General features: G+C 42.3%; 1 protein-coding gene across 3 annotated transcripts in view; it reads right to left on the reverse strand.

Annotated features, from left to right (window-relative positions):
- The window catches only part of GGA3 (golgi associated, gamma adaptin ear containing, ARF binding protein 3), a 525,496-nt gene that overhangs the window by 49,839 nt on the left and 451,684 nt on the right, over nt 1–23,973 (reverse strand). For all 3 annotated transcript variants that reach the window (XM_069200128.1, XM_069200129.1, XM_069200130.1), the window contains 2 exons: nt 18,140–18,207; nt 17,704–17,939 (listed from right to left, as the gene is read on the reverse strand). In XM_069200128.1, coding sequence (XP_069056229.1) covers nt 17,704–17,939; nt 18,140–18,207 — 304 coding nt within the window. The remainder of the gene's footprint in view (nt 1–17,703; nt 17,940–18,139; nt 18,208–23,973) is intronic.

Consider the following 23,973-nt stretch of genomic DNA (forward strand, 5'->3'; position numbering starts at 1 on the left):
TGTAGTTTGTAGTGCTATTTGGAAATTCCTGCTTTTAATTGGTGACTTTTTTTTCTTTGGACCTCCTTTTGGTGATTGGTTTCCTCCCCTGCTCACTGCCCCTGTTACATGTCCTCTTCCACCTTTGTTTATTTAAGTTTTTGGGGCATTGTTTTTTTCTTATGGATCAGCTCATGTTTGAGTAGTAATGTTTTTAAAAAAAAAATATTTCGATTAAAACATGCTTGGATTACCTAGTTTCGGTAGTGTTGTTTTTTTTTCTTGTCATCCTCGTTTCGGTAATATGTTTTTTTTTTTTGCCTTCTGAGTCACACGCTTTTGCGATGGCATTTTGTCTTTTTTATTTTTGAGGCTTGTTTTGCCTTCCGACTAAAACGTACTTGGATTACCTCGTGTTTGAGTAGTTTTGCTTATTTAGGGTCTAGCCTGCGTTGCATGCGCTCACGTATCGCATCGAGACGCTTTAGGGTTTAGAAAAGGGCTCGGAGCCCTGTCGACGTCACGTCAATGTTTTTCATTGGTTCGTGGCCTTGCCTATTAAAATCTGCTTGCTTTCATTAGTCGAAGGCATACATACGTCAAGCCTTTTCTGGTGGCTAGCCCTCCTCGCATCGACCAAGTACAGAAAACATGCGAGTCTCGCTGTTTTCTGTCCGGCTCGTGGACTACTTTTTCTCTAATTTACTAGAGCGATTTCGCTTGGCAGAAGTCGAGCGCTTTACGTAGTTGATTGCACTTTTTCGGGTTACGTACATAAATGCACTTTTGCCGTTAGGTGAAAAGTCGGGTTAGGAGTTTACAACGCTATCAGCTCTAACATGAGCAAACGCGAGACCCGTTGCATTGCAAATGCTTGTTTGCCTCCCGACTAACACGCTTTTGCAATGGCATTTAGTTTTTGAGGCGTTGCTTGTCTGATTCATTTATGGATTGTTGTTGTTTTTCTCTTTCCTACTAAAGCACGCTTTAAGGAGGGCATTTCATTTTTGAGGCTTGGCCTGTTTTTTGATTTGAGTATTGTAGTGTTTTTCAAGCCTTCCAATTAAAAAGCAGTCATTTGCTGTTTTTTCCTCTGCAAACATTAGTAAATTATTTACAAACGGTGGTTCTTTGTTTATAGCTGTGTTTGAAAACTGATAAATTTTGTGCAGATATGTACGGTAAGTAATTACCTTACTTTAACAATTTTAAAATAAAACCCCTTTTCTTTGACTGTACTTTTGTTTAGAAAAGGCAGGTAGGATTTGGACTGTGTCAGTTATTTCTAAACTACTTTATCGAATGCACGCCCCTATAAGAGTAGCTGCTTCACAGTAACTAGTTGTTTTTAAGTTTGAAATGATTTTATGACTAACTGACTGAACCCCAGCCTTAGCAGCCTTCTAAAGAAAACACACTCAAATAAGGAAATTTACTTTTAACTTAAGTATGTAATTACCTAAGTTTGCTGAATGTAAAACCACACTCTTGTTGTTTGAGCATGCTTTGTTTAGAACATGGTGGTAGGGCTGGGATTGAGTCAGTTACTTCTAAAATACTTGTAGCTAATAAAATACCAGTTAGGTTGTGTTTAAGGATTGCCTTCCAATCAAAACAAGCTTTTGTGATGGCATTTTGTTTTTTAGACTGCCTCGGTTGACTGGATGACTGTTGTTATTTTTAGCCTTCCGATGAAAATGCAGTCATGTCATGTTTTTTTCTCTGCAAACAAACATTCTAAAGAACAAGTTACTTACCTTCGGTAACGTCTTATCTGGTAGAGACACTGACTAGCCGCAGAATTGTTACCTTAGGTCAACACCAGGCAGAAAATTGCCACAGGAGAAAACACCAACCATATAAAAGCCAAGATAATGGCAATGATTAGTCCAGCAGACTGAAAAAGTCGCTGAAAGAAAGGGCCCAAGGAAAAAAAGGGGTAATGTCACGGAGGGACAAAACCTATGTGAAAGAAAGCAGTCCAATATCATTCAATCAATCAGTGACTTCTAAAGTGCGGCTAATCACCCATAGGGTCTCAAGGTGCTGTTTGCGGGCGTGCTGCTCAATCAAAGAGCCAGGTCTTGAGGTCCTTCCTGAACTGCTTCAGTGATGTGGCCGGCCTGAGTTTGAGAGGTAGCGTGTTCCATGTCCAGGCTGCGAGGTAGGAGAAGGATCTTCCATCTGCTGTGCTTTTCAAGACCTTGGGAATGGCTGCAATGGTGAGCTAGGGAGTACGGATGTAGAAAAGTGGCATGGTTATCCCCCACGTTTTTCCAGATACTGAGTCTGACTTGACTGAAAGTGTGCTGGGATCCTGCTAACCAGGCCCTGGCACCAGTGTTCTTTCCAAACCCTGTACCATTGTTCCCATAATTGGCACACCCTGGCAAAGTTAAGCCCCTTGTAAAAGGTACCCATGGTACCAAGGGCCCAGTGGCCAGCGAAGGCCTCCAAGGGCTGCAGCATGTATTATGCCACCCTGGGGGAACCAAGCACACGCACACTGCCTTTGCAGCTTCTGTGTGCTGGTGTGGAGAAAAAGGTGAAGTCGACATTGTACCCCTCTCAGGGTGCCCTGCCCACAAACCACTGCCTGTGGCATAGGTATTTCACCCCTCTAAGAGGCCTTACAGCCTAAGGCAGGATACACTATACCACAGACAAGGGCATAGCTGCATGAGCAATATGCCCCTACAATGTTTAAGTCCATTCTTAGGTACTGTAAGTGCAGTGTGGCCATATAAAGTATATGGGCTGGGAGTTTGTCATTACAAACTCCAAAGCTCCATAATGGCTTCACTAAAGTCTGGGAAGTTTGGTATCCAACTTCCCAGCACAATAAACCCACACGTATGCCAGTTTATTGAGAAATGCACCCAGAGGTCATCTTAGAGATGCTCCCTGTATTTTAGACAAACTTCTAGTGCAGGACTGACCAGTCTGTGCCAGCCTGCCATTTCCATACAAGTTTATGACCACATGGGGTGAGAGCCCTTGTGCTCTCTGTGGTCAGAAACATATCCTGCACTGTGTGGAGGTGCTTCACACATCCCCTGCAGGAACTGTAACACCTGGCAGTGAGCCTCAAAAGCTCAGGCCTCTTTTTACAGTGCCCAAGGGCACTGCAGCTAGTGGAGATGCCCTCACCCGGCAAAGCCCTACTTTTGGCGGAAAGTCCGGTGGGAAAATTGGAGAAAACAAGGAGGAATGACCACTTCAGCTGGGACCCCCCCTAAGGTGTCCAGAGCTGAAGTGACTCCATCCTTGCAAAATCCTCCATCTTGGTTTGGAGGAAAGGGACCAATAGGGTTAGGTCTGTGTCCACCTCCCCAAAGAGAGTGAACACCGGAAGGGTGTAGTCACCCTCAGGGACAGTAGCCATTGGCCTCTGATCCCTGTAACGCCCCTAAATCCAGGATTTAAGGGCTCCCCTGAACCTAGCTCATCAGATTCCTGGCGACCTCAAGAAGAAGCAAGAAGAAAGGAATAAGGACTGCTAGGCCAACCCCCAGCAGAGAAGCCTGAGGACACCAACTGACTTGGACCCAGCCTCATAGGCCTGTCTCCAGCTTCTGAAGCCCTGTTAAAAGAAGGCGACACATCCTGCAGGACCAGCGACCTCTGAAAAGCCTCAAGAGGACTGCCTGAACCCCAGAGGGTCAAAACTCTATGACCTCAGGATGCGGGGCTACAGATAGATCAAATAGTGTTGTGTACCAGTGTTGACAATCCCACGTGGGAGTTATGAGTATCATAGTGAGGGGAGTGTGACAGATCTTGTTGACCAGAAATGGAATTAGTGGGAGAAGGGGGAAAAGTGTAAGCAAATATCCCTGACCAATTGATCCATAGAGCATTGCCTTTGGATCGAGGGTTTGGGTACCTGGATGCGAAGTTTGGGCATTTTGTGTTTTCGCTTGTTGCAAAAAGGTCTATGTTTGGCTTACCCCACATGTGAAAGTACTGTTGAATTACTTGTGGGTGAATCTCCCATTTGTGTATTTGTGGCTGCGTGCTGCTTAAGAAGTCCGCTAGCTGGTTGTGTATCCCTGGGATATACTCTGCTAATAGGTGAACGTGATTGTGAATTGCTCACTTCCAAATTATCTGTACTAGAAGGGACAATTGGGATGAGTGTGCCCCCCCCCACCCCCCTGTTTTTGCAGATAATACATTGTTGCATGTTGTCTGTCTTTATTAACACTGTTTTGTGTGTGATCTGTGGATGGAATGCTTTGAGTGCTAAGGACACTGCCAGCAATTCCAAGTGGTTTATGTGGTAAGTCTGCTAGATTGAGTCCCATTCTCCCTGTACAGTAAGATTGTTGGGATGGGCTCCCCAACCTGTCATTGATGCATCTGTGGTGATTATGGTCTGTGGCACAGGGTCCTGAAATGGCAGCCCTTTTGATAAGTTGGTGTGATTCCACCATTGCAGAGAATTGTAAGTCTGGTGGTCCAACAACACTAGATTGTGAAGTTGACCCTGTGCCTGAGACCATTGTTGTGAAATACACTGTTCTAGGAGTCTCATGTTTAGACGTGCATTGGGCACTATTCTTATGCACAATGCCATCATTCCCAATAGTTTCATAATAAACCTTACTGTGTAAGTTTGATTGTATTGTAGCTGAGATATGAGACTGTGGTACGCTTGAATCCTTTGTGGGTTTGGGTAAGCTAATGCTGACTAAGTGTTCAGAATTGCTCCCAGATATGGTTGTATTTGTGCTGGCTGAAGGTGAGACTTCTGGTAATTGATTGTGAACCCTAGACTGTGTAGGGTATCAATTGTGTATTGTGTGTGTTGCTGACAGGACTGAATGGTGCTGGCTTTTATGAGCCAGTCGTCCAGATAGAGAAAGACATATATATACTGTCTTCTGAGGTATGCTGCAACCACTGCTAGACATTTGGTAAATACCCTTGGTGCTGTTGTTACTCCAAAGGGTAGCACTTTGAATTGGTAGTGCTTGCCTGCTATCACAAACCTTAAGTAGTTGCGGTGTGCTGGATGTATGGGAATATGAAAGTAAGCACCTTTTAGATCTAAAGTTGTCATGTAGTCTTGTTTTTGTAGTAAAGGAATGACATCCTGAAGAATGACCATGTGAAAGTGCTCCGAGAGAATGTACTGGTTGAGGGGTCTGAGATCGAGGATTGGTCTGAGACTGCCATACTTTTTGGTTTGAGGAAGTATAGAGAATATACTCCTGTCCCTTGTTGAGTTATAGGTACTACCTCTATTGCACCTTTGAGAAGAAGTGATTGTACCTCTTGTTTTAACAGAACAAGGTGTTCTGGAGAAAGCCTGTGTGAGCGAGGGGGAATATTTGGTGGAGTGGAGATGAGTTCTAGGCAGTAACCATTGTGGATAATTGACAGTCCCCATTGATCTGATGTAATGTTGTGCCATTGATTGTAGAAATGTTGCAGTCTTCCTCCCACAGCACAGGAGATGTGTGCTGTGTGGGGATGCAGAGAAAGTCACTGCTTTGATGAGGTGGAGGCCTCTGATGTTTGGGGTTTAAAACCACCTCTGAATTGGGGCCTGTGAAAAGTACCCTGAACAGCACCCATCTATCTGTGTAGATTTATGTATATATATATATATGTATATATAGAGGTCTATATAAATATATATAGCGATCACTTTTGTCAACACGTGTGTGGTTTCCCTGGGGGCTGCGATAGGCCCCCAGGAAAACCACAACCACATATAAAAGTGATATATATATATATATATATATATATATATATATATATCTCTCTCTCTCTCTCTCTCTCTCTCTCTCTCTCTCTCTATATATATATATATATATATATATATATATAGTGTCACCCAGTGTACATCTGTTCGTGGCATGTGTAGCTGCAGATACACATGCTATGCATAGCTCTTCCGACATCTAGAGTTGGGCTCGGAGTGTTACAAGTTGTTTTTCTTCGAAGAAGTCTTTTCGGAGTCACAGGATCGAGTGACTCCTCCTCTCTGTTACAGTGCGCATGGGCATCGACTCCATTGTTAGATTGTTTTCCAGCAAAGGGTGAAGGAAAGAGTGATTGAGTATAAGAATATAAAGAGATGTCCATGCAAATGTAAATGTACCTACATATGTTCAAATGGTAAACTTTCAACTACTACAGGCTTCCGGGGAGAAGGGAGGGTGCATGTGAATCTGCAGCACTACATGCCACAAACAGATATACAACCACAAGAGTCCAGCAGACGTAACGGTATATTACTTTTGAAAATATGACATCGCAGGAAAAAGTTACTGAGTAAAACGTGGAGAAAAATTGCTGTTTTTTCACCTCAATTTCAATATTGTTTTATTTCAGCTGTTATTTTCTGTAGGAAAACCTTGTAGGATCTACAAAAATGACCCCTTGCTAAATTCTGAATTTTGTGTACTTTTCAGAATTTAGCTGTCCGGGATCTAGCATTGGTTTCACACCCATTTCTGTCACTAACTGGAAGGAGGCTAAAAGCACAAAAATAGTAAAAATGGGGTATGCCCCAGGAAAATGCCAAAATTGTGTTGAAAAATTTGGTTTTCTGATTCAAGTCAGCCTGTTCCTGAAAGCTGGTGATTTTAGCACTGCAAACACTTTGTTGATGCCATTTTCAGGGGGAAAAAACACATGCTTTCTTCTGCAGCCCTTTTTCACTTTTTTCTGAAAAAAACAAAATGTTAGCCGTATTTTGGCTAATTTCTTGGTCTCCTCCAGGGGAACCTACGAACTCTAGGTACCTTTAGAATCCCTAGGATGTTGGAAAAAAAGGCCCCAACTTGGTGTGGATAGCTTATGTGGACAAAAGGTTATGAAGGCTTAAGCGCAAACTACCCCAATTAGCCAAAAAAGGGCTCAGCATGGGGGGTGGGGAGTACAGCAGCTAAGGGGTTAAGGACCCCTTGCTGTATCTCAGGTTTAAATCCTGAGGACCGCAACCAAGCATGTCTCCTGATCATGACACTAGAATTTATACTCCTAGCTGCGGTGTCTGCTGCATCTAGGGCAGATCTAATTTGGTTGTTGGAAATAGTCTGTCCTACTGCAACTACCTGCTGTGCTCTTTTTTTGCTGTTTTGGTGGAATATATTGGAAGAACTCTTGCATCTCATCCCAATGGGCCCTGTTGTACCTGGCTAAAAGAGATTGAGAGTTGGCAATTCTCCACTGATTTGCAGCTTGAGTTGTCACTCTTTTGCCTGCTGCAGCCAATTTGCGGTTTTCTTTATCGGGTGAGGAGCATCTACGGTGGACTGACTATTTGCCCTCTTTCTTGCAGACAACAATGGAATCAGGTGGCATTTGTTGAGTTATCGAGAGTGGATCTGATGGTGCAGCTTTATATTTTTTGTCCACCCTTGGCGTGAGTACCCTCGCCTTTGCTGGTTCTCTAAAATTGTCATCAGCATGTTTTAGCATGCCTGGTAGCATTGGCAAACATTGGTACTGTTTTTGTGTAGAGGATAGTATGTTGAACAGAAAGTCATCCTCTTTGAGTTCAGAGTGCAGCTGCACATTGTGGTATGTGGCTGCTCTAGCAATAACCTGACAATAGGTCGGGGTGTCTTCAAGGAGATGGCCTAGTAGGTTACAGATTAGGGTCATTAGATGGGAAAGGGTCTGAATCATACACATTCCATGGACCTACAATATAAGTATTGTCACCCATATAATCCCCATGTGAAAAGACAGGAGACTGCATAGAATACTGTGTAGGTGAAGGTGGTGGTGGAGTATCAGGTGGTGGAGAAATGGGAAGCAAAGGAGAATGGGGTGAGATGGCTGATGTACTGCCTTTGGCTTCTCCTTGTGTTTAAATATTTTTGCAGGTGAAGGCCCAGCTTCCAAACTTTCTTGGAAAAACAGTTTCCTCTTGGTTATAGAAGAAGAGGCAATAATTTTCCTAGGATCCTTTAGGATTTGGAATTTCCGTTGTTTATGGTCCATCACCTCAAGAATGGGCCTAATGTCTGTTGACTCCTCTGCAGATGGAACATGTTTACTTCCCACAGTTATGTGCTCCGAAAGCTTGGTGGCTGACTGCTTTAATAGGGCCGAAATGTGGACTCTGAAACAGATGGGAGTTTTTTTCACCTCCGAAGAGGAGCTTGGATGCTTCGGCTCCAAGGTGGTATACAAACGGTTCAGTTCCGAAGTGGAAGTCTCCACTTTGCGACTCGATCCCAAAAGAGGTGTGGCAGTCTGTTCGGTTTAATACATTTTGGTCTTCTCCAACGCCGAACCCAAGGGCTGGTCGTCGAGATGTAACTTTCAGGTCCGACCATGGCCGGCAAGCAGTGGTGAACCCAAGACCATTTGTGCTGACTTTTTGGAATGTTTTTGTTGATGGGAAGTGGCTGGCATACTCACGTACTGTGCCGCAGAAATAACTTGGCTGTCCCCATCTGAGTCACGGTCAAAATCGGAGTCTGTGATGGAAAATGCAGTCTGCGCCTGTTCCTCAATAAAAAATGTCACACGTTTGTTTAGTCGACTTCGATGCCATCTCTAGCCGACGTGCTCTTCGATCTTGCAGAGTCTTCTTGGAGCAGAAGGATCGGCACACCTCTCAGGTTTCTTCCTTGTGATCCGGAGAGAGGGAGAGGTTACACACCGAGTGTTGGTCGATGTAGGAGAACTTGGCGTAGCACCGAGTGCAGAATCGAAACAGAGTCCGATCCATGAGCTTGTGATGCAGTAGACCCGAGAAGGGCGCGGGCGCCCGACAAGGCATTTAATCAATCCTAATGCTACAATCGGATCGAATGTACTATGGAAAACGCGTTTGAAACGATACCGACATTTGAAGGAAAGATAGAGAAGTTCAGATAGTACTGAACCGAGAACTACCAGAGCAAGAGGGAACACCTCCGAACCCGACGGCAGAAAGAAAACAATCTAACAAAGGACTCGAAGCCCATGCGCACTATCACTGAAAGGAGGAGTCACTTGATCTTGTGACTCCAAAAAGCTTCTTCGAAGAAAAACAACTTGTAACACTCTGAGCCCAACACTAGATGACGGACTTATGCAAAGCATGTGTATCTGCAGCTACACATGCCAATGAATATATATATATATATATATATATATATATATATATATATATATATATATATATATATATATATATAGATATATATTTATGTGTGTGTGAACCCCATCCAGGATCGGACAGAAAGGTCATAAGGATGACTACGTCCATGAAGACGTAAAAGACTGTGGCACATAGCCAGACAAAAAGCATGTGGGCCAGTGCACAAAGAGGATATAGCAGTTCATGAGGAAAGTAGAATATGGAATAGAAACTAGTGCCCTATAAGGGTGACATAATGTGCCCTCAGTAAGTAAGAAACTGAGTAAGGTCGTAATAATAAGAAGAGGGACACTTCACCGCTTTCCATCCAGTGAGAAAGGACATCCCTAAAAACATAGGTGGGTCCTATGAAAAAATGGGGGGAAACTGAATGTACTGGCAGAGACCTAACTTATACAAGGAACTATATAGTCGCAACTACCAAAAGAAGCGCCTAACATGGTCCCGGTAGGAAATAGTTAAAAATAAAAGTATGACTAAAAGCCTACACCAATTGCTCCGAAGAGCAGGGAAATGAAAACGACTCTCACAGAGGAAAGAACCCAGTAGAGTGCAAATGTCTACGGCGAAACACCCATAAGCAGAGACAAATGAAAATCCCCCTCTAAGAGGTATCAGACCCAAACAGGGACACAAAGAAATAATGGAACCTGTCCACGACAGGTGGAAACGCCGTGGAAACAGAACGCAACACCTGCAGGTGCAGGAAAACCATCTTGGGTGCTAGGCAGTTTGAACATAACAATAAGAAAAAGCACCTACAGCGAGCAGGAACAACACACCGAGTGTCATACTGGGAGGAAAGAAGCAATCTGCCCCTAGAGGCGGAGAGAAAAGCAACAGGGGAAGAAAAACTGACCCCAAACAAAGGAAGGAAACCAATACGGAGTGAGACCCTGTATCACCAGGAAGCTCTGACTGTGTGCCACCATGAGCATCTCTAAATTGGCGTAAAGCCGAGTCTGCATGCGCACCAAAAAGTGAGGTGCAATCAAAACGCATGTCGAGTAAAGTTGCCTGCATAGCCTCTGAAAAAATGAAGGGATGGAACCATGGCTGCCGACGCAGAGCCACTGAGGAGGCCATAACTATTCTAACAGAATCAGTGGTATCCATACCACATCAGACACTGGCCTTAGAAGCTCGCTGACCAAACCGTGCTAAGGGAACCAGAATATTTCGAGCCTCCTCAAGGTGAGAAGGCAAAATGTGATCAACAGAGTCCCACAAGACGTGGGAGAATCGAGCAAGGACACAAGAAGTGTTGATCGAACGCAGGGCAGAGCTAGAAGAAGCAAAAATATGCCTACCAGAAGCGTCAAGCTGCTTGGCCTCTTGTTTTGAAGGGACCTGAGTGAGACTCTGTGCCGCCAAAGCAGCTTGCATCACAAAGCTTTGAGTAGTCGGATACCGTCAGAGGCAAGAAGGATCCTCGGGGGCTGGTCTGTGTCTATGTGAAATACAGCGTTCCACCACGGGGGGAAGGGGCAGATACCTCCTGGGCCCAAATCCCCAAGAGGATATCGTAAAGAGTCTCACAATAAGGAAGGCTCTACTGGTCAGGATGTAGGACATCAATTAAAGGGTCCGTTGACAAGTCTACACTAGGAAGTGGTAAGTTCAACACCTCCGAAACACACTAACATATCTGCTAGAGCAGAACTTGCCTCTGTAGCCAACCCAGGGGGCTGGGGAGGAATCCAGGCCACTAATGTTGCCAAATTCAAATAACCAATCTGATTAAGTATTTGGAATGGTGTTGGAAGGGCAGGTCGATATTCCAAACCATGCCCCTCCGATGTGGGAACTGGAGGATGGGCTCCAGAAGACATAAGGTAAGAATCGAAGATAGCCAAATCCATTGGCGCCGCTCCTGGCGTCGGGATCGACTGACGTTTTGAGGGTGAGACCTCGATGTCGGAAGGTGCGTCGGTCGACTACGGTGAGACGACAATCGGAGCTTCAAGCGAGGTCGACAGCACCATCACCACTGGAGTCAGTAAAGCAGAACTCAACACAGACAATGGAGCCGGCAGAGAAGAGTCAGGGGCGTGAGGTGGAAGTCGTAAAAGGTGTGCACTGGTGCCAAACCAACTCCGAAGACAAAATCATGGGGCCCAAAGGGCACAGAGGGTGAATCCGCCAGTGAGGATACTGTCAGAGCACCCTCCACCTCCTTGGGGCAAGAAGACGCTCCGGGGAAGAGTCGCCCAGCTGGCCCTTTGGGCCCTGGTGCCAGGAAAGAACAGGAGACACACAGCAGACTCCTGCACGGACTCATCCTCAGAAGAACAAGAAGAGCGGCATGGAGTAGGTGAAAGCTGGAGAATGGTGTGACATCGATCGCGGACAACACTTACCTTGAGACGTTGATGGAGCCACATGCAAACGATTTCTGGAGCGTCTGCACAGACGGGTCTTGGATGAGAGGGACTACGAACGGGAGTCCTGGGAAGACTTCAACAACCACGCAGCTAGGAGCTGTATCTGCTGCTCCCTCAACGCTTTTGGCTTCAAATGTTGGAAGGCGTCGCAATCCTCAGAGTCGTGGTGGGTGCCTAAGCACTACATACAGACAGAATAGGGGTCCGTGATCGACATCTGTCGAGCACAGGACCCACAAGGCTTGAAGCCAGAAGGCATACACACTTTTCCAACTAATGGAAAACCGCCATAGAAAAAGAGGCCAAAAAATGGCCAGAGAAACCACTTCTACAGATCTGCATGGCAACACGGGGAAAAAAAAAACTGACGTCAGCGCATCGGAGGAGGGATTATATGGACTCTGACGACATTATATCCGGTGGACGATGCCGATACGGAGTCGCACGGCGTCCCCTACTGAAGCGCATCAGTACTGCTGAAAAGTTTTTTCGAATCCAGTCTGGCACCTGGGGAGAATTCTAAGGTAAGGAATGTTGGGGCTAGTTGTCGCTATCAGATATTATTTACAAAAGGTGGTCCTTTGTTAATAGCTGTGGTTATAGTGCCAAAAAAGTCCACAACATTCTATATCAGTACCTTTACTTTCTACTTACATGTATGCATAACCCCACTGACACCACTCATTATCCGTATTACATATCTCAATGTGTTTACTTGTGTCCATCACTGTGTAGATGTTTTCTACTTCAGTATAATATTTTATAATTTAATCTACAGTTTTAGTGGCGGTTTAAGTTAGAAGTTAACCATTCAATGCCTAAAGGAAAAGGCACCGCCAACACACCCAAAGAAAATCATAGCTGCCATGCTCTGGATAATATGCTGCATATCTAAACACTTATAAGGGCCAAAAGGCAAGACCTATTGACTATGCCATTGTTTTTAGCTGTGGGTGACTAAAGTTCAACATATAATTCAGAAATTGTCTGAGGTAATGTCTGAACAATCTACAAAACGCGTCAGAAACTGAAAGGTGAACCCTGCTCCAGACTTGTTCTGTTTAAAGGTTATGAATTAAGTAGGAGAATTTCAGAATTATATGTTTGAACTTTAGACACCACATATGATAGGCCATGAACCAGGCCCCCACATTTATTTAGGCCATTGGTACCACTCAGGGGGATGGGTTCTAACATGATTTTCTTTGCAAGGTATAAATGCCTAGAGATGGAAAATATGTGACAGCAAGTCATCACTCTTTGCCTTTTGTCTGACATTATTGGATAAGCAACCACAGCCAAAAACAAAAATATGGTTTTCATATTTTTGATAAACAGCATACACATTCATCATAACATGTGGAAAAATAAATCAAATTCCACCAGATTGGTTAAATTCAATATAATGTAAAAAGAATTATGATTATTAATTGTAATAATAATATAGTCCTTAAAATAATAACAATAAAACTTCATTGTATTCCTCATATATTGATATAGATTATATGCTTAATTTTCCCTTACAATTTCAAATAATAATAGTTGTCACATCTTACACAGGCAATTTAAGTCACACGTGAAAGTAAATACAATTTTATCATTAACATTTGTAGTCGTCATCTGCGTCTGTTTGATTTTCACAGGTAGGAAGCCTGCACTTGTCAGTGCACTAGAGGTCATTTTACACAGCAGACACATGTTGACAGTTTGCAGTTCCTAATGCAGTTACAAGCGAGTAGATCTAACACAACCTGAGGTGCTGGCTGCCCCTCCATCCAGTCCACTACCAGTTGCTCTGCTCCCTTGTGTTTTCCCAACTTCCACTCTATCCCAATTGGCCTAGGTGTCTGTGGTTCATTTAGAAGACATCTCTTGCTTTTAGCGGCATGATAATTCACATGTTCAACATGTTTCTTTAGACAAGGTGGAAGTTGATGACTGCTTATCTCACCCTCCTTTGCTCAGAATAGGTGATTTCTTAAGCATTCACGTGATGAACTCAAGATTTTGTTGCATGCAGCAAGCACGAGAATTGCTCCAATAAATCCATTAGTTCTTCAGAGAGCCCATTTGTCGGCAAGCTGCGAAAAATGTTTCCGATGTATGTCTGCTGGCAGGCAGGATTTTTAATGAACGTACTTTTCCTTTCCCGCAAATCCGCTTACTGTGTCATATCCAGTAAATGTATGGAGACCTATTATAGCTCGACAAACATTTTCACAAAGAGTTGAAGCCATTTTCCCAATGTCAAGGACTCACATGCGTATTTTAGTACAACATTTCAGAAACAATTCAGCCATGGTTCTGTCATGGAATCCCAAACACATAATAAACACATCAGTGTCATCCGATCTTATCATTACTCTCATAAGCAGCGTGTGCAGCATGCAGCAACAAACAACCATCTGCTTCTTTAGGTGTTCTGTTAAGGTCGGGCACTTCGTGGCTCCCTTCAGATGTGATTTTGTGGCATTTATCTTCACAGTGCACAAACAGTGGTTAATTCTAAAGTTTATCAAGTTTAGCAAAGTACTCTTGTTTCCTTCATTTGTTAACGAGAAATGCGATGAGAGTTGTTTTATTCCTTACGTGGCTTAGGAATTTTCTCCACTGCCTGACAATCTGGGAGGTGAGATACTCTGTAACTGATGCCCGAGTTCTTCCCCTCTGATTGTCCTTTTGATGTCCTTAATAGATGTCTCATTGTACATATCAAGCATAACATTGATTCTTTGACTCCTACTTCCTTCCAGCAAAGCCATGGAAAAGACAGACATAACCACCTCACCAAAGTTTGATTCCTCTCCCTTTTCTCTCTGAACAAGAACCATACCATCAATCAGCGTGGCTGAATTTCCAAGTATTTCCTCAGCAGGGGTAAAGATTTTTCTGCAAGTATGTAGCTAAAACAGCTCTGTTTGTCTTTCGCAACAGTCCTTCTGGAGTAGCTAAAGCCCATGGTAAAGGTCCTAAGGGATGAGAGAGTACATCCGCCATTTGAAGGTTCTGATTCTGTGCTGCCACAATGATTCGACCAAATAGTGCTTTGTCTGCTTTCATGATGATTGTCCTGCCACTGCTGTTCACTGCCTCCTTCTTGGACATGTTAATCAAGGTCTTTAGTTTGTTCATTTTCATTGGCTCATGAAACTTCTTAATAGATGGATTATTCTCAAGTCACTCAAGGTTGAAATCTGTATAGCAATGATCACCTATTTCATGTGCCTTTAATATGTCGGATACTATGTTCTGAGATGCCTTTTTTTTGCAGTGGAGAGATGAATAAGATCGTGTGGCCCAACAAATGGATTTATCCAGCTTTGAACCAGACTAACAGCTCTCATAACAGTATTTTCACCTTTTAAAAGTTGTGACTTATGTAGGTCTGCTGGAGTGACATCTGACCTGTTGTTATGAACCATTTCCCTTATCTGACCCAAAAATGCGCTTCTGTGTTCAGCCATCACATAATATCTTTTCACAGGGCCCACCTTGAGGTCAAACCTTGTTGTACCACCTGGAGTCTGTGTGTGTTTGTTGACTGTTACCTCTATCACTTGAGCGACCGGAATTTGTCCAAATGGATTAAGATCTGACAGTTGAACTGAAAAGCATCCGTTGATGAAGTTGTGGTGTATCTCTGGATGTTTCACTTCAAAGAGTGTCATTTCAGCATAGTATACAGGAAGATATCTAGCGTAGTTCATCTTGTCATACGCAAAACACCATGGGATCATAGAATCTATGGCGGTAAGATGTAAATGCCAATTTCCTTCTCAAGCAGCATACAGCAGAGCCAGCAAGACATTTTCAACAATATCCACATATGACATCCAAAATGCAGAGAGATCTCATGACGCAGATTTTCCAGGAATACATCCCAAAGCTGCCTTACTTCGGCAAAGGCATCATTCTGCAAGAGGTTGTCTAATCTCTGTTGGCATAGGTCTTTTGCAAAGTCATTAACATCCTCAATGAAGGAGTACACTACCTGAAAGTTCTCTTCGTAATTCTCCTCCACCCAGGGGATACATTCCAACCAAGCCAGTCTCAACATAGCTTCATACATGCACTTGTGTACTCGAACTACACAACTGTACATACAACCTTCTAGTACTGATGATATTGATCCTTCTGCTATCATGACTGCTTTAATGCAAAGGTCGCAAAGGTCAGCGTCTTGAAAGCGTTTTCCAAGAATGGACATGACATTGCAAATGGTGTGAAAGTTGCACATTCGAAGAATGATTCTGTTGTTCGTTGCTTCATGCTTCCACACAATTTCAGTTGCTTTTGCATAGAGAGCTATATCAATGACAACTACAATTTTCGCCAAATGCAGTGACCTTATCAGCTCTGACTGTTTCAAAATTTCAGAAACAGTTGTCAACTCAGTTGCAGGGGCATTAATGGTGGGCAAGTAGCCAATGGAATCCTGTGATACACTAATTAGGTCTCTAATACTGATGTTAAATCCTGTCCAACTTGTTATTATATGTGTGAGGTTTGCTTCTTGTATTAACTCAGATTATGTTCTTATTTTGTGCAAGCTTCAATTGGGGAGCATATTCAGACATGACTTTGGTACTAGTCATCAATGGCTGAGGACCAACTTGTTCACCAGAATACTGAACAATTCTTCAGTATTTGTGGTGGTCAATGTCCTTGGCTTTTGTTTCTCAATGCTTGGGAGAGGAGCTTTAAAAGGTTGTGGTCCAAACAACTTGGGCTGCACAGCTATACCGTCGATGAGTTGTTCCCTTACCAGTAACAGTCTCTTCCAGCCTATCAATGTTATCCTATGCTAAGTTAGTCAAGACATGAGGCTGAATGTCAGCTGGAAGAACAATTTGCTCCTTAAGGTAGCAGCAGGTTTCTGAAGACACAAGGCAGTATCATTTTCAGTTTTTTTTTTTGTTGTGAGTATGAAATCCCATGGCTAAATCTGTTTAGAGTGCGAATGATTTCAACATTGCCTGCTGGGTTTTTTATGGCGTATAGGAGCAACACTTGCTTGGGAGGGGGGGAGGGGAGGGGGGGGGGGGGGTCCTGTTGGCCATTTGTGACTGCATATATAATGTCCTGACTGAATGAGTGCATAAGTAAGGCGACCCTTTTGGATGGCTTTGTGTTTTCTGGATCTCCAGTCTGAAGTCCTAATTCGAACCGTTTAACATAATCAAGCACTGTAAATGATTTTTTATCAACGTTGGATGGATGATATGGCCATGGTGTTGATGTCAAGTTTGTTTTAATCATGGTTCTTATGTACAGTGATGTTTGTTTAATGATGTTATTCATGTCTGTTGCCTTAACCTTTAAAACTGATAATTCTTCATAGAAAACAGGCTCCTGCACTTCCTGTAGTAAAATACTTGGGGAACCGTGTTGCTTTCCACATGTCTCGCAACGTCTAACAATGGAATGTGATTCTTTACTTGAGCTGCCTCTAACACAAGTTTTCCATGATGAGAAGTCCTTCAGGCTTGTCAGTGTAACTGCATGTTATACATTTGACCATAAATGAATTATACACTGGGGATCAGAGGGACAGGATGTGCTTGTTTCAGTCTTCTTCATGATGCTGCATAGGTCATACACAACCAGTTCAGGAAAAATAAATTAATTAAATAATTTATACATTTTACTTGGTGTACTTAATATAATCATAATTACAATTATCAATATATATATAATCACATTTACTGTAATTGTTATTTTTGATAACATTCGGAAGAATAAAAATACAATTTATGAAACAAATTCCATTTACATCAAGGTATCTTAGGAGTGGAGTGGTAACTCACAAAAGGCAAAGAGTTATGACTTGCTATCACATTTTCTCTCTCTAGGCGTCCATACCTTGCCAATAAATCATATTAGAACCCATCCCCCCAAGTGGTACTCATAACATGGTTGGCTCAAGGCCTATGATAGAAAAAAATGCAAAAACAAGAAATGATGGACGGAATGCGGAACAAATCAAACATACCTCCAGTCACAGACCTGGGTTTAATCCATCAGTTTATTTGCCATGCCATTCCAGTTTGGACCCAGCCATATGCAAATCAGTCTGGACCCTGCTCCCCATGTAAAAAGTCCAGCCAGATACAAAAAAAGGTGCTCGTCTCCAGATAGAGCGGGTGCACACAATATCACAAAGGCACAGCAGAGCATATTACTTGTCACATGCATCTCACACACAGTTGCTCAAGCTCGCCGTACCTTTTGGCTTCTTCCAAGAGTTGCTGTCCCAGGACCTCGAGCTCATGCAGAGCACTTGTGACAGGGGCAGGTTTATGGGTTGTTTCTGTGGGTATGGCTCCAGTGGTGGATAAAATCTGAGCAGCTGGGAAGTTTGCGGGTGCTCCACACAGGTGCATTGACACTTGTGGAAGTGCTGGCTTTGGGCTTATGTTGCTGCTGCTTGCACTGAAGAAGCCCAGCTCACTTTGCTCATTCTGAGAGAAAAGGGGTTGAATAGGAAAAATGGGCTGAATTCCTTACACATGTCTGAACAAGACCAACACACTGCAATGACCACTAGAACCTACATACATAACAGATGTCAGACAGGTGGACTGGTGATAAGACAGAGGGATAGCCGTGTTTGCAACACTGAGCATCAAAATGCACAACTATAAATGACATCTGGATGTACCTGGAAGGCGGACCATTGGCTGCTTCCTGTGGGTTCCGTCACAGTCCCAGGTGCAGGGTCATTCAAACCTACAAACAGTGTAAGGATGAACATATAAGTTAGCTTGGAGAAGAACGAAGTTAACAATGTTTAAATACAGAAAAAGAGAGGCAGAGAGGCTTGCCTAAATATGTACAAGCAGCATAATGTAACAAGTGCGTTTATTCTTATCCATTTAGATCATTTCTAAGCAGACATTTCTTTATTACTGGAAGCTTTTGAATGGACTTTTTAAATCCAGTTAGTAGTAATAGTTTAATGTTAATTTTGGAGGACCCCCCATAAAACATACATAAAAATACATTTGATACAGTATTTCATCATTGCAATACAAAGGTTAAAACCAGGAAATAAAAGCAAGACTAATTCCATTAAATAAACAATGTAAAAACCTACAATTCTTCAATTAATCTACTTCTTACCCGCCAGGCAAGATACAGATATTTTGACTCAGCAAATACTATCAAGCTCAGTGCTATCAGCTCAGTAGTATCTGATCTTAAAATTCGGACACGTCAACATGGTGTCTCATGCCAACGAACGACAAAGTGGGATTTTCCAAGTCTTTCTTAAGTAATGGCAGGACGGGGAGAAGTGGTGAACATTTTATGGCCTTGAACTCTTCACATGTTAGGGGTGCCCTTCACCTCAGTGACTGCCTTGTTATTATTGTATATAATGTGCTATTGCATATGCAATGCCTCTGAAACGGTCTATATCCTATGTTCTGTCCACAAACATCAATAAATCTGTGTTATCAAAAAAGTAATGGCAGGACAGACAGAAGAACAGAAAGTGTGCTTCTGTCCTGATAAATGCCATAATTTGCAAGAGGGACACCGGTATGACCAATCAGTATGTGCTCACCGTTCACTGCAAAAGGTACTTACTGGTAAGACCCCATGTCACAAAAAATGATCTTGCTTGAGGGTGGTTCTATACAATCCAGAAACTGTACAAATCCTAGATTGTGTTTAAAATTAAGGAATCGTCCTGTCAGGCTTCACACTGATGACTTCACTAGCCACCTTTCATGCACAAACAAATAATATTCTGTTTATAACTGATAAAACATCACTGATCAACTCATGGTTATCCCAGGCTACATGCAGGTCCAACTTATACAAAAAAAGCACTTAACATGATAAAACCATAATATTTTAGGAGACGTATCTCAACTCTGAAAAATGATTCCTTATAGGATGAAAGTGATTTGTTGCACCAGAGTCTTAACCTATAGGTAACGGTTTAAGATTTACAACATGACTATATTTTAAAGGCCCAAACCCAAGCATAGGGGTGTAAGTAGGACGGTTGGGGGAATACTGAGAATTGATCTCATAAACCTATTTTCTACTTTTGCCAGATTTATGATATTATCCACACTTCAGATCTCGGCACCATATAGCATGGTGTCTAGCCCTCTTGCATGCTAAATCTCTAATACTGGTAATATCAGCCAAAATTTGATGTATTTATGTTTTTTCAAGACCACTGAGTCTCCGTGCTGCAATGTCATTTGGTTTTCAGTAATTTGGGGAAACTATGACAACTTAGTTGCTAAAAGCACCCCTAAACAAATCAAAATCCTAATGTGCTCCAATTCAGTGATCCCAGCTTCACCTTCCCTCTAACGGACCTATGTGGATGAAAAGCCATAAATTTGGATTTAGTAACATTTATTTCTAAACCATCCTGTTCACAGGAAAATATATTTATCAAATCTAGTAGACCCATAGGAGACTTAGAAATTAATAGTGTATCATCTGGAAAGAGTACAGCCATAACGTTCTGGCCAGTTAATTTGGGGGAACCATTACTGCAATCATGGAACATGTCAATCACCCCATTTATGTATAATTTACATAAAGAATAGACGAGTACACATCCCTGGCGGACCCCTTTCTCTATGTTAATACGGTCCGTCAGTTCTTTCATCCTGCCCCATCTAACTTGTTCGAAGTTATTACTATGAAGACGTATTATTAGGTCAAGTAAATAAGGCAGCATTTCCAAATCTTTAAGTACAGCCCATCTTTAAGTTCCACCTACGGTGTCAAATCAAAAGCTACCCTTAGCCAACAAACACTACACACAAGTGGCCCTTCCTGAGGGTAACTGTTTTCCACAGAATTAGACTAAAACTAAAGACCTAGTCGATAGTACAAATAGGTGTTCTGAATCCTGCTGGGAGGTTAAGACAGCACATGTTTTTACTCCATTCAATATTGGCCAGTACTTGCCTGCTAAGTATCTTTTGAGCATTATCAATCAGCCTTATAGGCCTATGATTGACAGGATTGTCCTTGTCCCACTTCTTCCAAATCGGTATGATTTCTGCACTTATTCATGATTCAGATATCTCAGCTCCCATAGTAATAGCATTGGATAAGGCATTCAAAAGGAACCCCCATACTACAAGCTCTGATCGATAAAAGTCACCTGGTATCCTATCTAATCCCAGAGCCTTCCCATCTTTCAAGGTCTTTATAGCTGCACAAGTCTCCGTCATAGCAAAAGAGACTTGAGAATTACGCCAAAACTTACTCAAAACATTCAAATGTGGTCCATACTCTCCTACACACACTATCCTGTTTTGAAAGGTATAAAGATCTTTCGAGCATTGTGTCCAGACATTTTGTGGGTTTTATGTGCAAGCAGGTGCCAAAAATATTTGCATGCATGGCCAGACTTGTTATAATAATAGGCCACTTAAGGCATCTTCTATTGTCAGAATAAAATACTGGAGAAGAACAGGGCATTATGGTCAGTATCGCTTCTATTTACTAAAAACCATACTGCATATTTGTCCACAGAGTAATATATAATCTATTTAACTTCCGGGGATTTTAAAAGTGTATGCAGCTCCCTGATCAGCTGTAGAACACATATTGCAAACCCAAAGGCCATGAGACAATGTTAAAGGTGCAATCTGAAGTGCTGCTTTTGCCCACTGTCTTAAAGGTGGTATTTGTTACACAGGAAGGCCCTGTCTCTAATCTTCTTCTCCAGTGAATGCTTAAATAATATACAGTGACTCAAAAGTTGCATTACAATCGCCTGCAAGGAGAAATGTGCAACCCACATTATTCTGCTCCATATAATCGGCCACAGCATGTATTGGTGACGACTCATGATTCTATTTTTTTATATGATTATATACATTAATTAATTTCACAGCAAATGGCCCGTTATGTGAATTAATATGTGATCCCAGTGGATCCGGGGATCGCGTATTTAAGCGCAGAAATTTACAAGCTAACATAGTTTTTACCCAAACTGCTAGGCCGCCAGAAGGGCGGCCAGACGCTGAGGGTCTGGTTTACATACTATAATTTATAAAACCTGATCTATGTATCAGTATCAGTATTACTTCCCATGTTTCTTGAGAAACAGAGATATGATAATAATTTATGAAGTCCTCACATTCAGCATCTCAACTTAGATTTCAGGACCGCCACATTCCAGGATACCAGTTGGATCCGAGCAAAAAATACCAGATGCCTGTCCAGTTAGATTAATGTCACCATGTAATCACCCCCTTCTGGATTAATATAGGAGTTAATTTCCAGACCCTGTACATGGTCGGCACCCAATCAAACTATCTGAGGTACATCTTCCATGGGTTGCAGAAGCATTTGCACGTCCCTGAAAAGCCACAGCCTCCCCATTTGTTAACTGGTGCCCTTTAAAACGTCAGTCTATCTAAATGAGATTCGAGCTCTGACTTCTGACCAATGAATTTTGAATATTAGCCCCCTTTATCTCAAGCCTGTAAATCACTATGCCTTCCATCAGACCTAGTAAGTGTTTGTCTTGCCTGAAGTGGATTCAATGTAAATTGGATCACTGAACCATATGGGGGTGTAGTACACTGATCCACGGCCACCAATGTCTTCACCAGTTCATCTTTAGGCAATGCAAGAACTATGTAATCATAACTCTCACTGGATGAGGAATCATGCTTAACAACTTAAAGGGCTGATTTTATCACTGAATTACAATGGTGTTATGTATTATCCAATGAATCCATTTATTCTTTAGCAATTCAATAGTCTCCCTAGCTCACTGGGATAATCTTGGGACACTGACCATACATAACTATTTGCAGTTATTTCTTGATATTGAGTCTTGCTTGCGCATGCTAACTATTTCCTCCTTTGGGTTGAGGTCATTCAGATTGGTCATATAATTGGTCTCCTTATATTTATAAAAGCTACCCACCAACGAGTGCTCTCACCTAAGCTTTCTTTGGCAAAGAAGTGCAAGTGATTGTTGTCTAAGCATCTCTTTGTGGGACTATGGGGCCTATACAAATCATTCTTTTCTACCTGACATCATCGTACTTAGCTATTACCATTCCCTGAATAGGGTGTAAATGCCTTTGGATAATCTATAAGTATCCCTTTTACCGCATTAACACCCTCTGTATCATTCCTGGGCCCATTTGAATGCATTTCCCAATTTTATTTTAAGGTGTTAAAAAGTGTTGAAAGTGTCAGAACACAACTGACCAATTTCCTCACTCATCTGATTAATTATTTCCACCACAGAATTCCCTTTGATGCGCTAGCAGGAGGATCTATGACTTCACCTTTGGTAGAAGCGCTCTTAGTCTGCTTGTCATTTATATGAGGGCCATATCTATTTGAACATATTATTTCAGTGTGTGCAGTACCCTACAGGCTGGATATAAGTGGATGATCCCTCATGTGCTGTTCGGCTGCGAAGGGCTGTGACTCTGCTTCCTTGCTCATTATTGGTCCTTGATTAGTGCCTAACTTGTTCCTCCTCATGAAAACTTTTGTAAACTTAGGGCTCGATGATAGACGTTTAAATGTTTTTACTTTTTCTAAAAAACGATTCTATCTCTTCAATAAGATTGTCTATTTCATCAATTGTACAATTCTCAGCAGCATGACAAGTTTTTTGTTATTTGCGCCTTCCCCTGGATTTTCTTGTGCTCTTCTTTTACCCATTAGAGACTCTCTCAGTAAACCATCTTAAAACAGCTTGCTCCCTCAGCAAATGTGCCGCTCTCACAATTGAGGAACGAATACCGGTAGTTAAAATCTCCTCAGCTGTTTGATATTGTTACATTTTGCCTCATACTTACCCTAGTAGTTTTAATCAATACACTTAATAAAACAACCACATGGGCAAGATTAGTGTTCAACTCGAAACTGCCTGCAGTTAATCTGAAAGCTAAACTGCGAGCTGTTAAGAGACTTAAAAATACTTCATTCAATATCCCAGAACAGAGCGACATTAGCATTAATGAAGTTTAAAAGACAAAGACCGTGTGCTTTAACAAATACCAGCACCGAGCCCAATAGACCAATAATTTAAAAATCCTGTTACTAAGCTGGTCTACACATTCTTAGCTCTTCAATAAGGGGCTAGGAGCAAGACATTAAATCCCACACCTAATTTAAAGATCTCTGACCTCAAGAATTGGTCAGATAACCAGTCTACATAAGGAATTAATCTTCATTCCCTAAGGACAGTAATGTCAGTAAGACTGAAGATTTATTTTCGAAAACCTTTCTGTTGAAGATCTGGAAAGCAGAATCTCTCAGTGCTTGTTTCCACGGGATCGGATCCCATCACTCAACTCTACCAATAGTAGCACACATTCCTATAACTTGGTTTATCTCCTTTACTGATAACTTTGCCAATTTTTTCACATGATTGGGCCTCTTTCCAGCAGATTTGGGAAGTCTTTGGGTATTCACTAGAAGACAGATGTTGAAAAAAATCATATTAAATGCAGACACTTGGGGCACAGTTTAGTA

Source organism: Pleurodeles waltl, chromosome 7, assembly GCF_031143425.1.
Source record: "Pleurodeles waltl isolate 20211129_DDA chromosome 7, aPleWal1.hap1.20221129, whole genome shotgun sequence".
In the NCBI taxonomy this organism is placed as follows: domain Eukaryota; kingdom Metazoa; phylum Chordata; class Amphibia; order Caudata; family Salamandridae; genus Pleurodeles; species Pleurodeles waltl.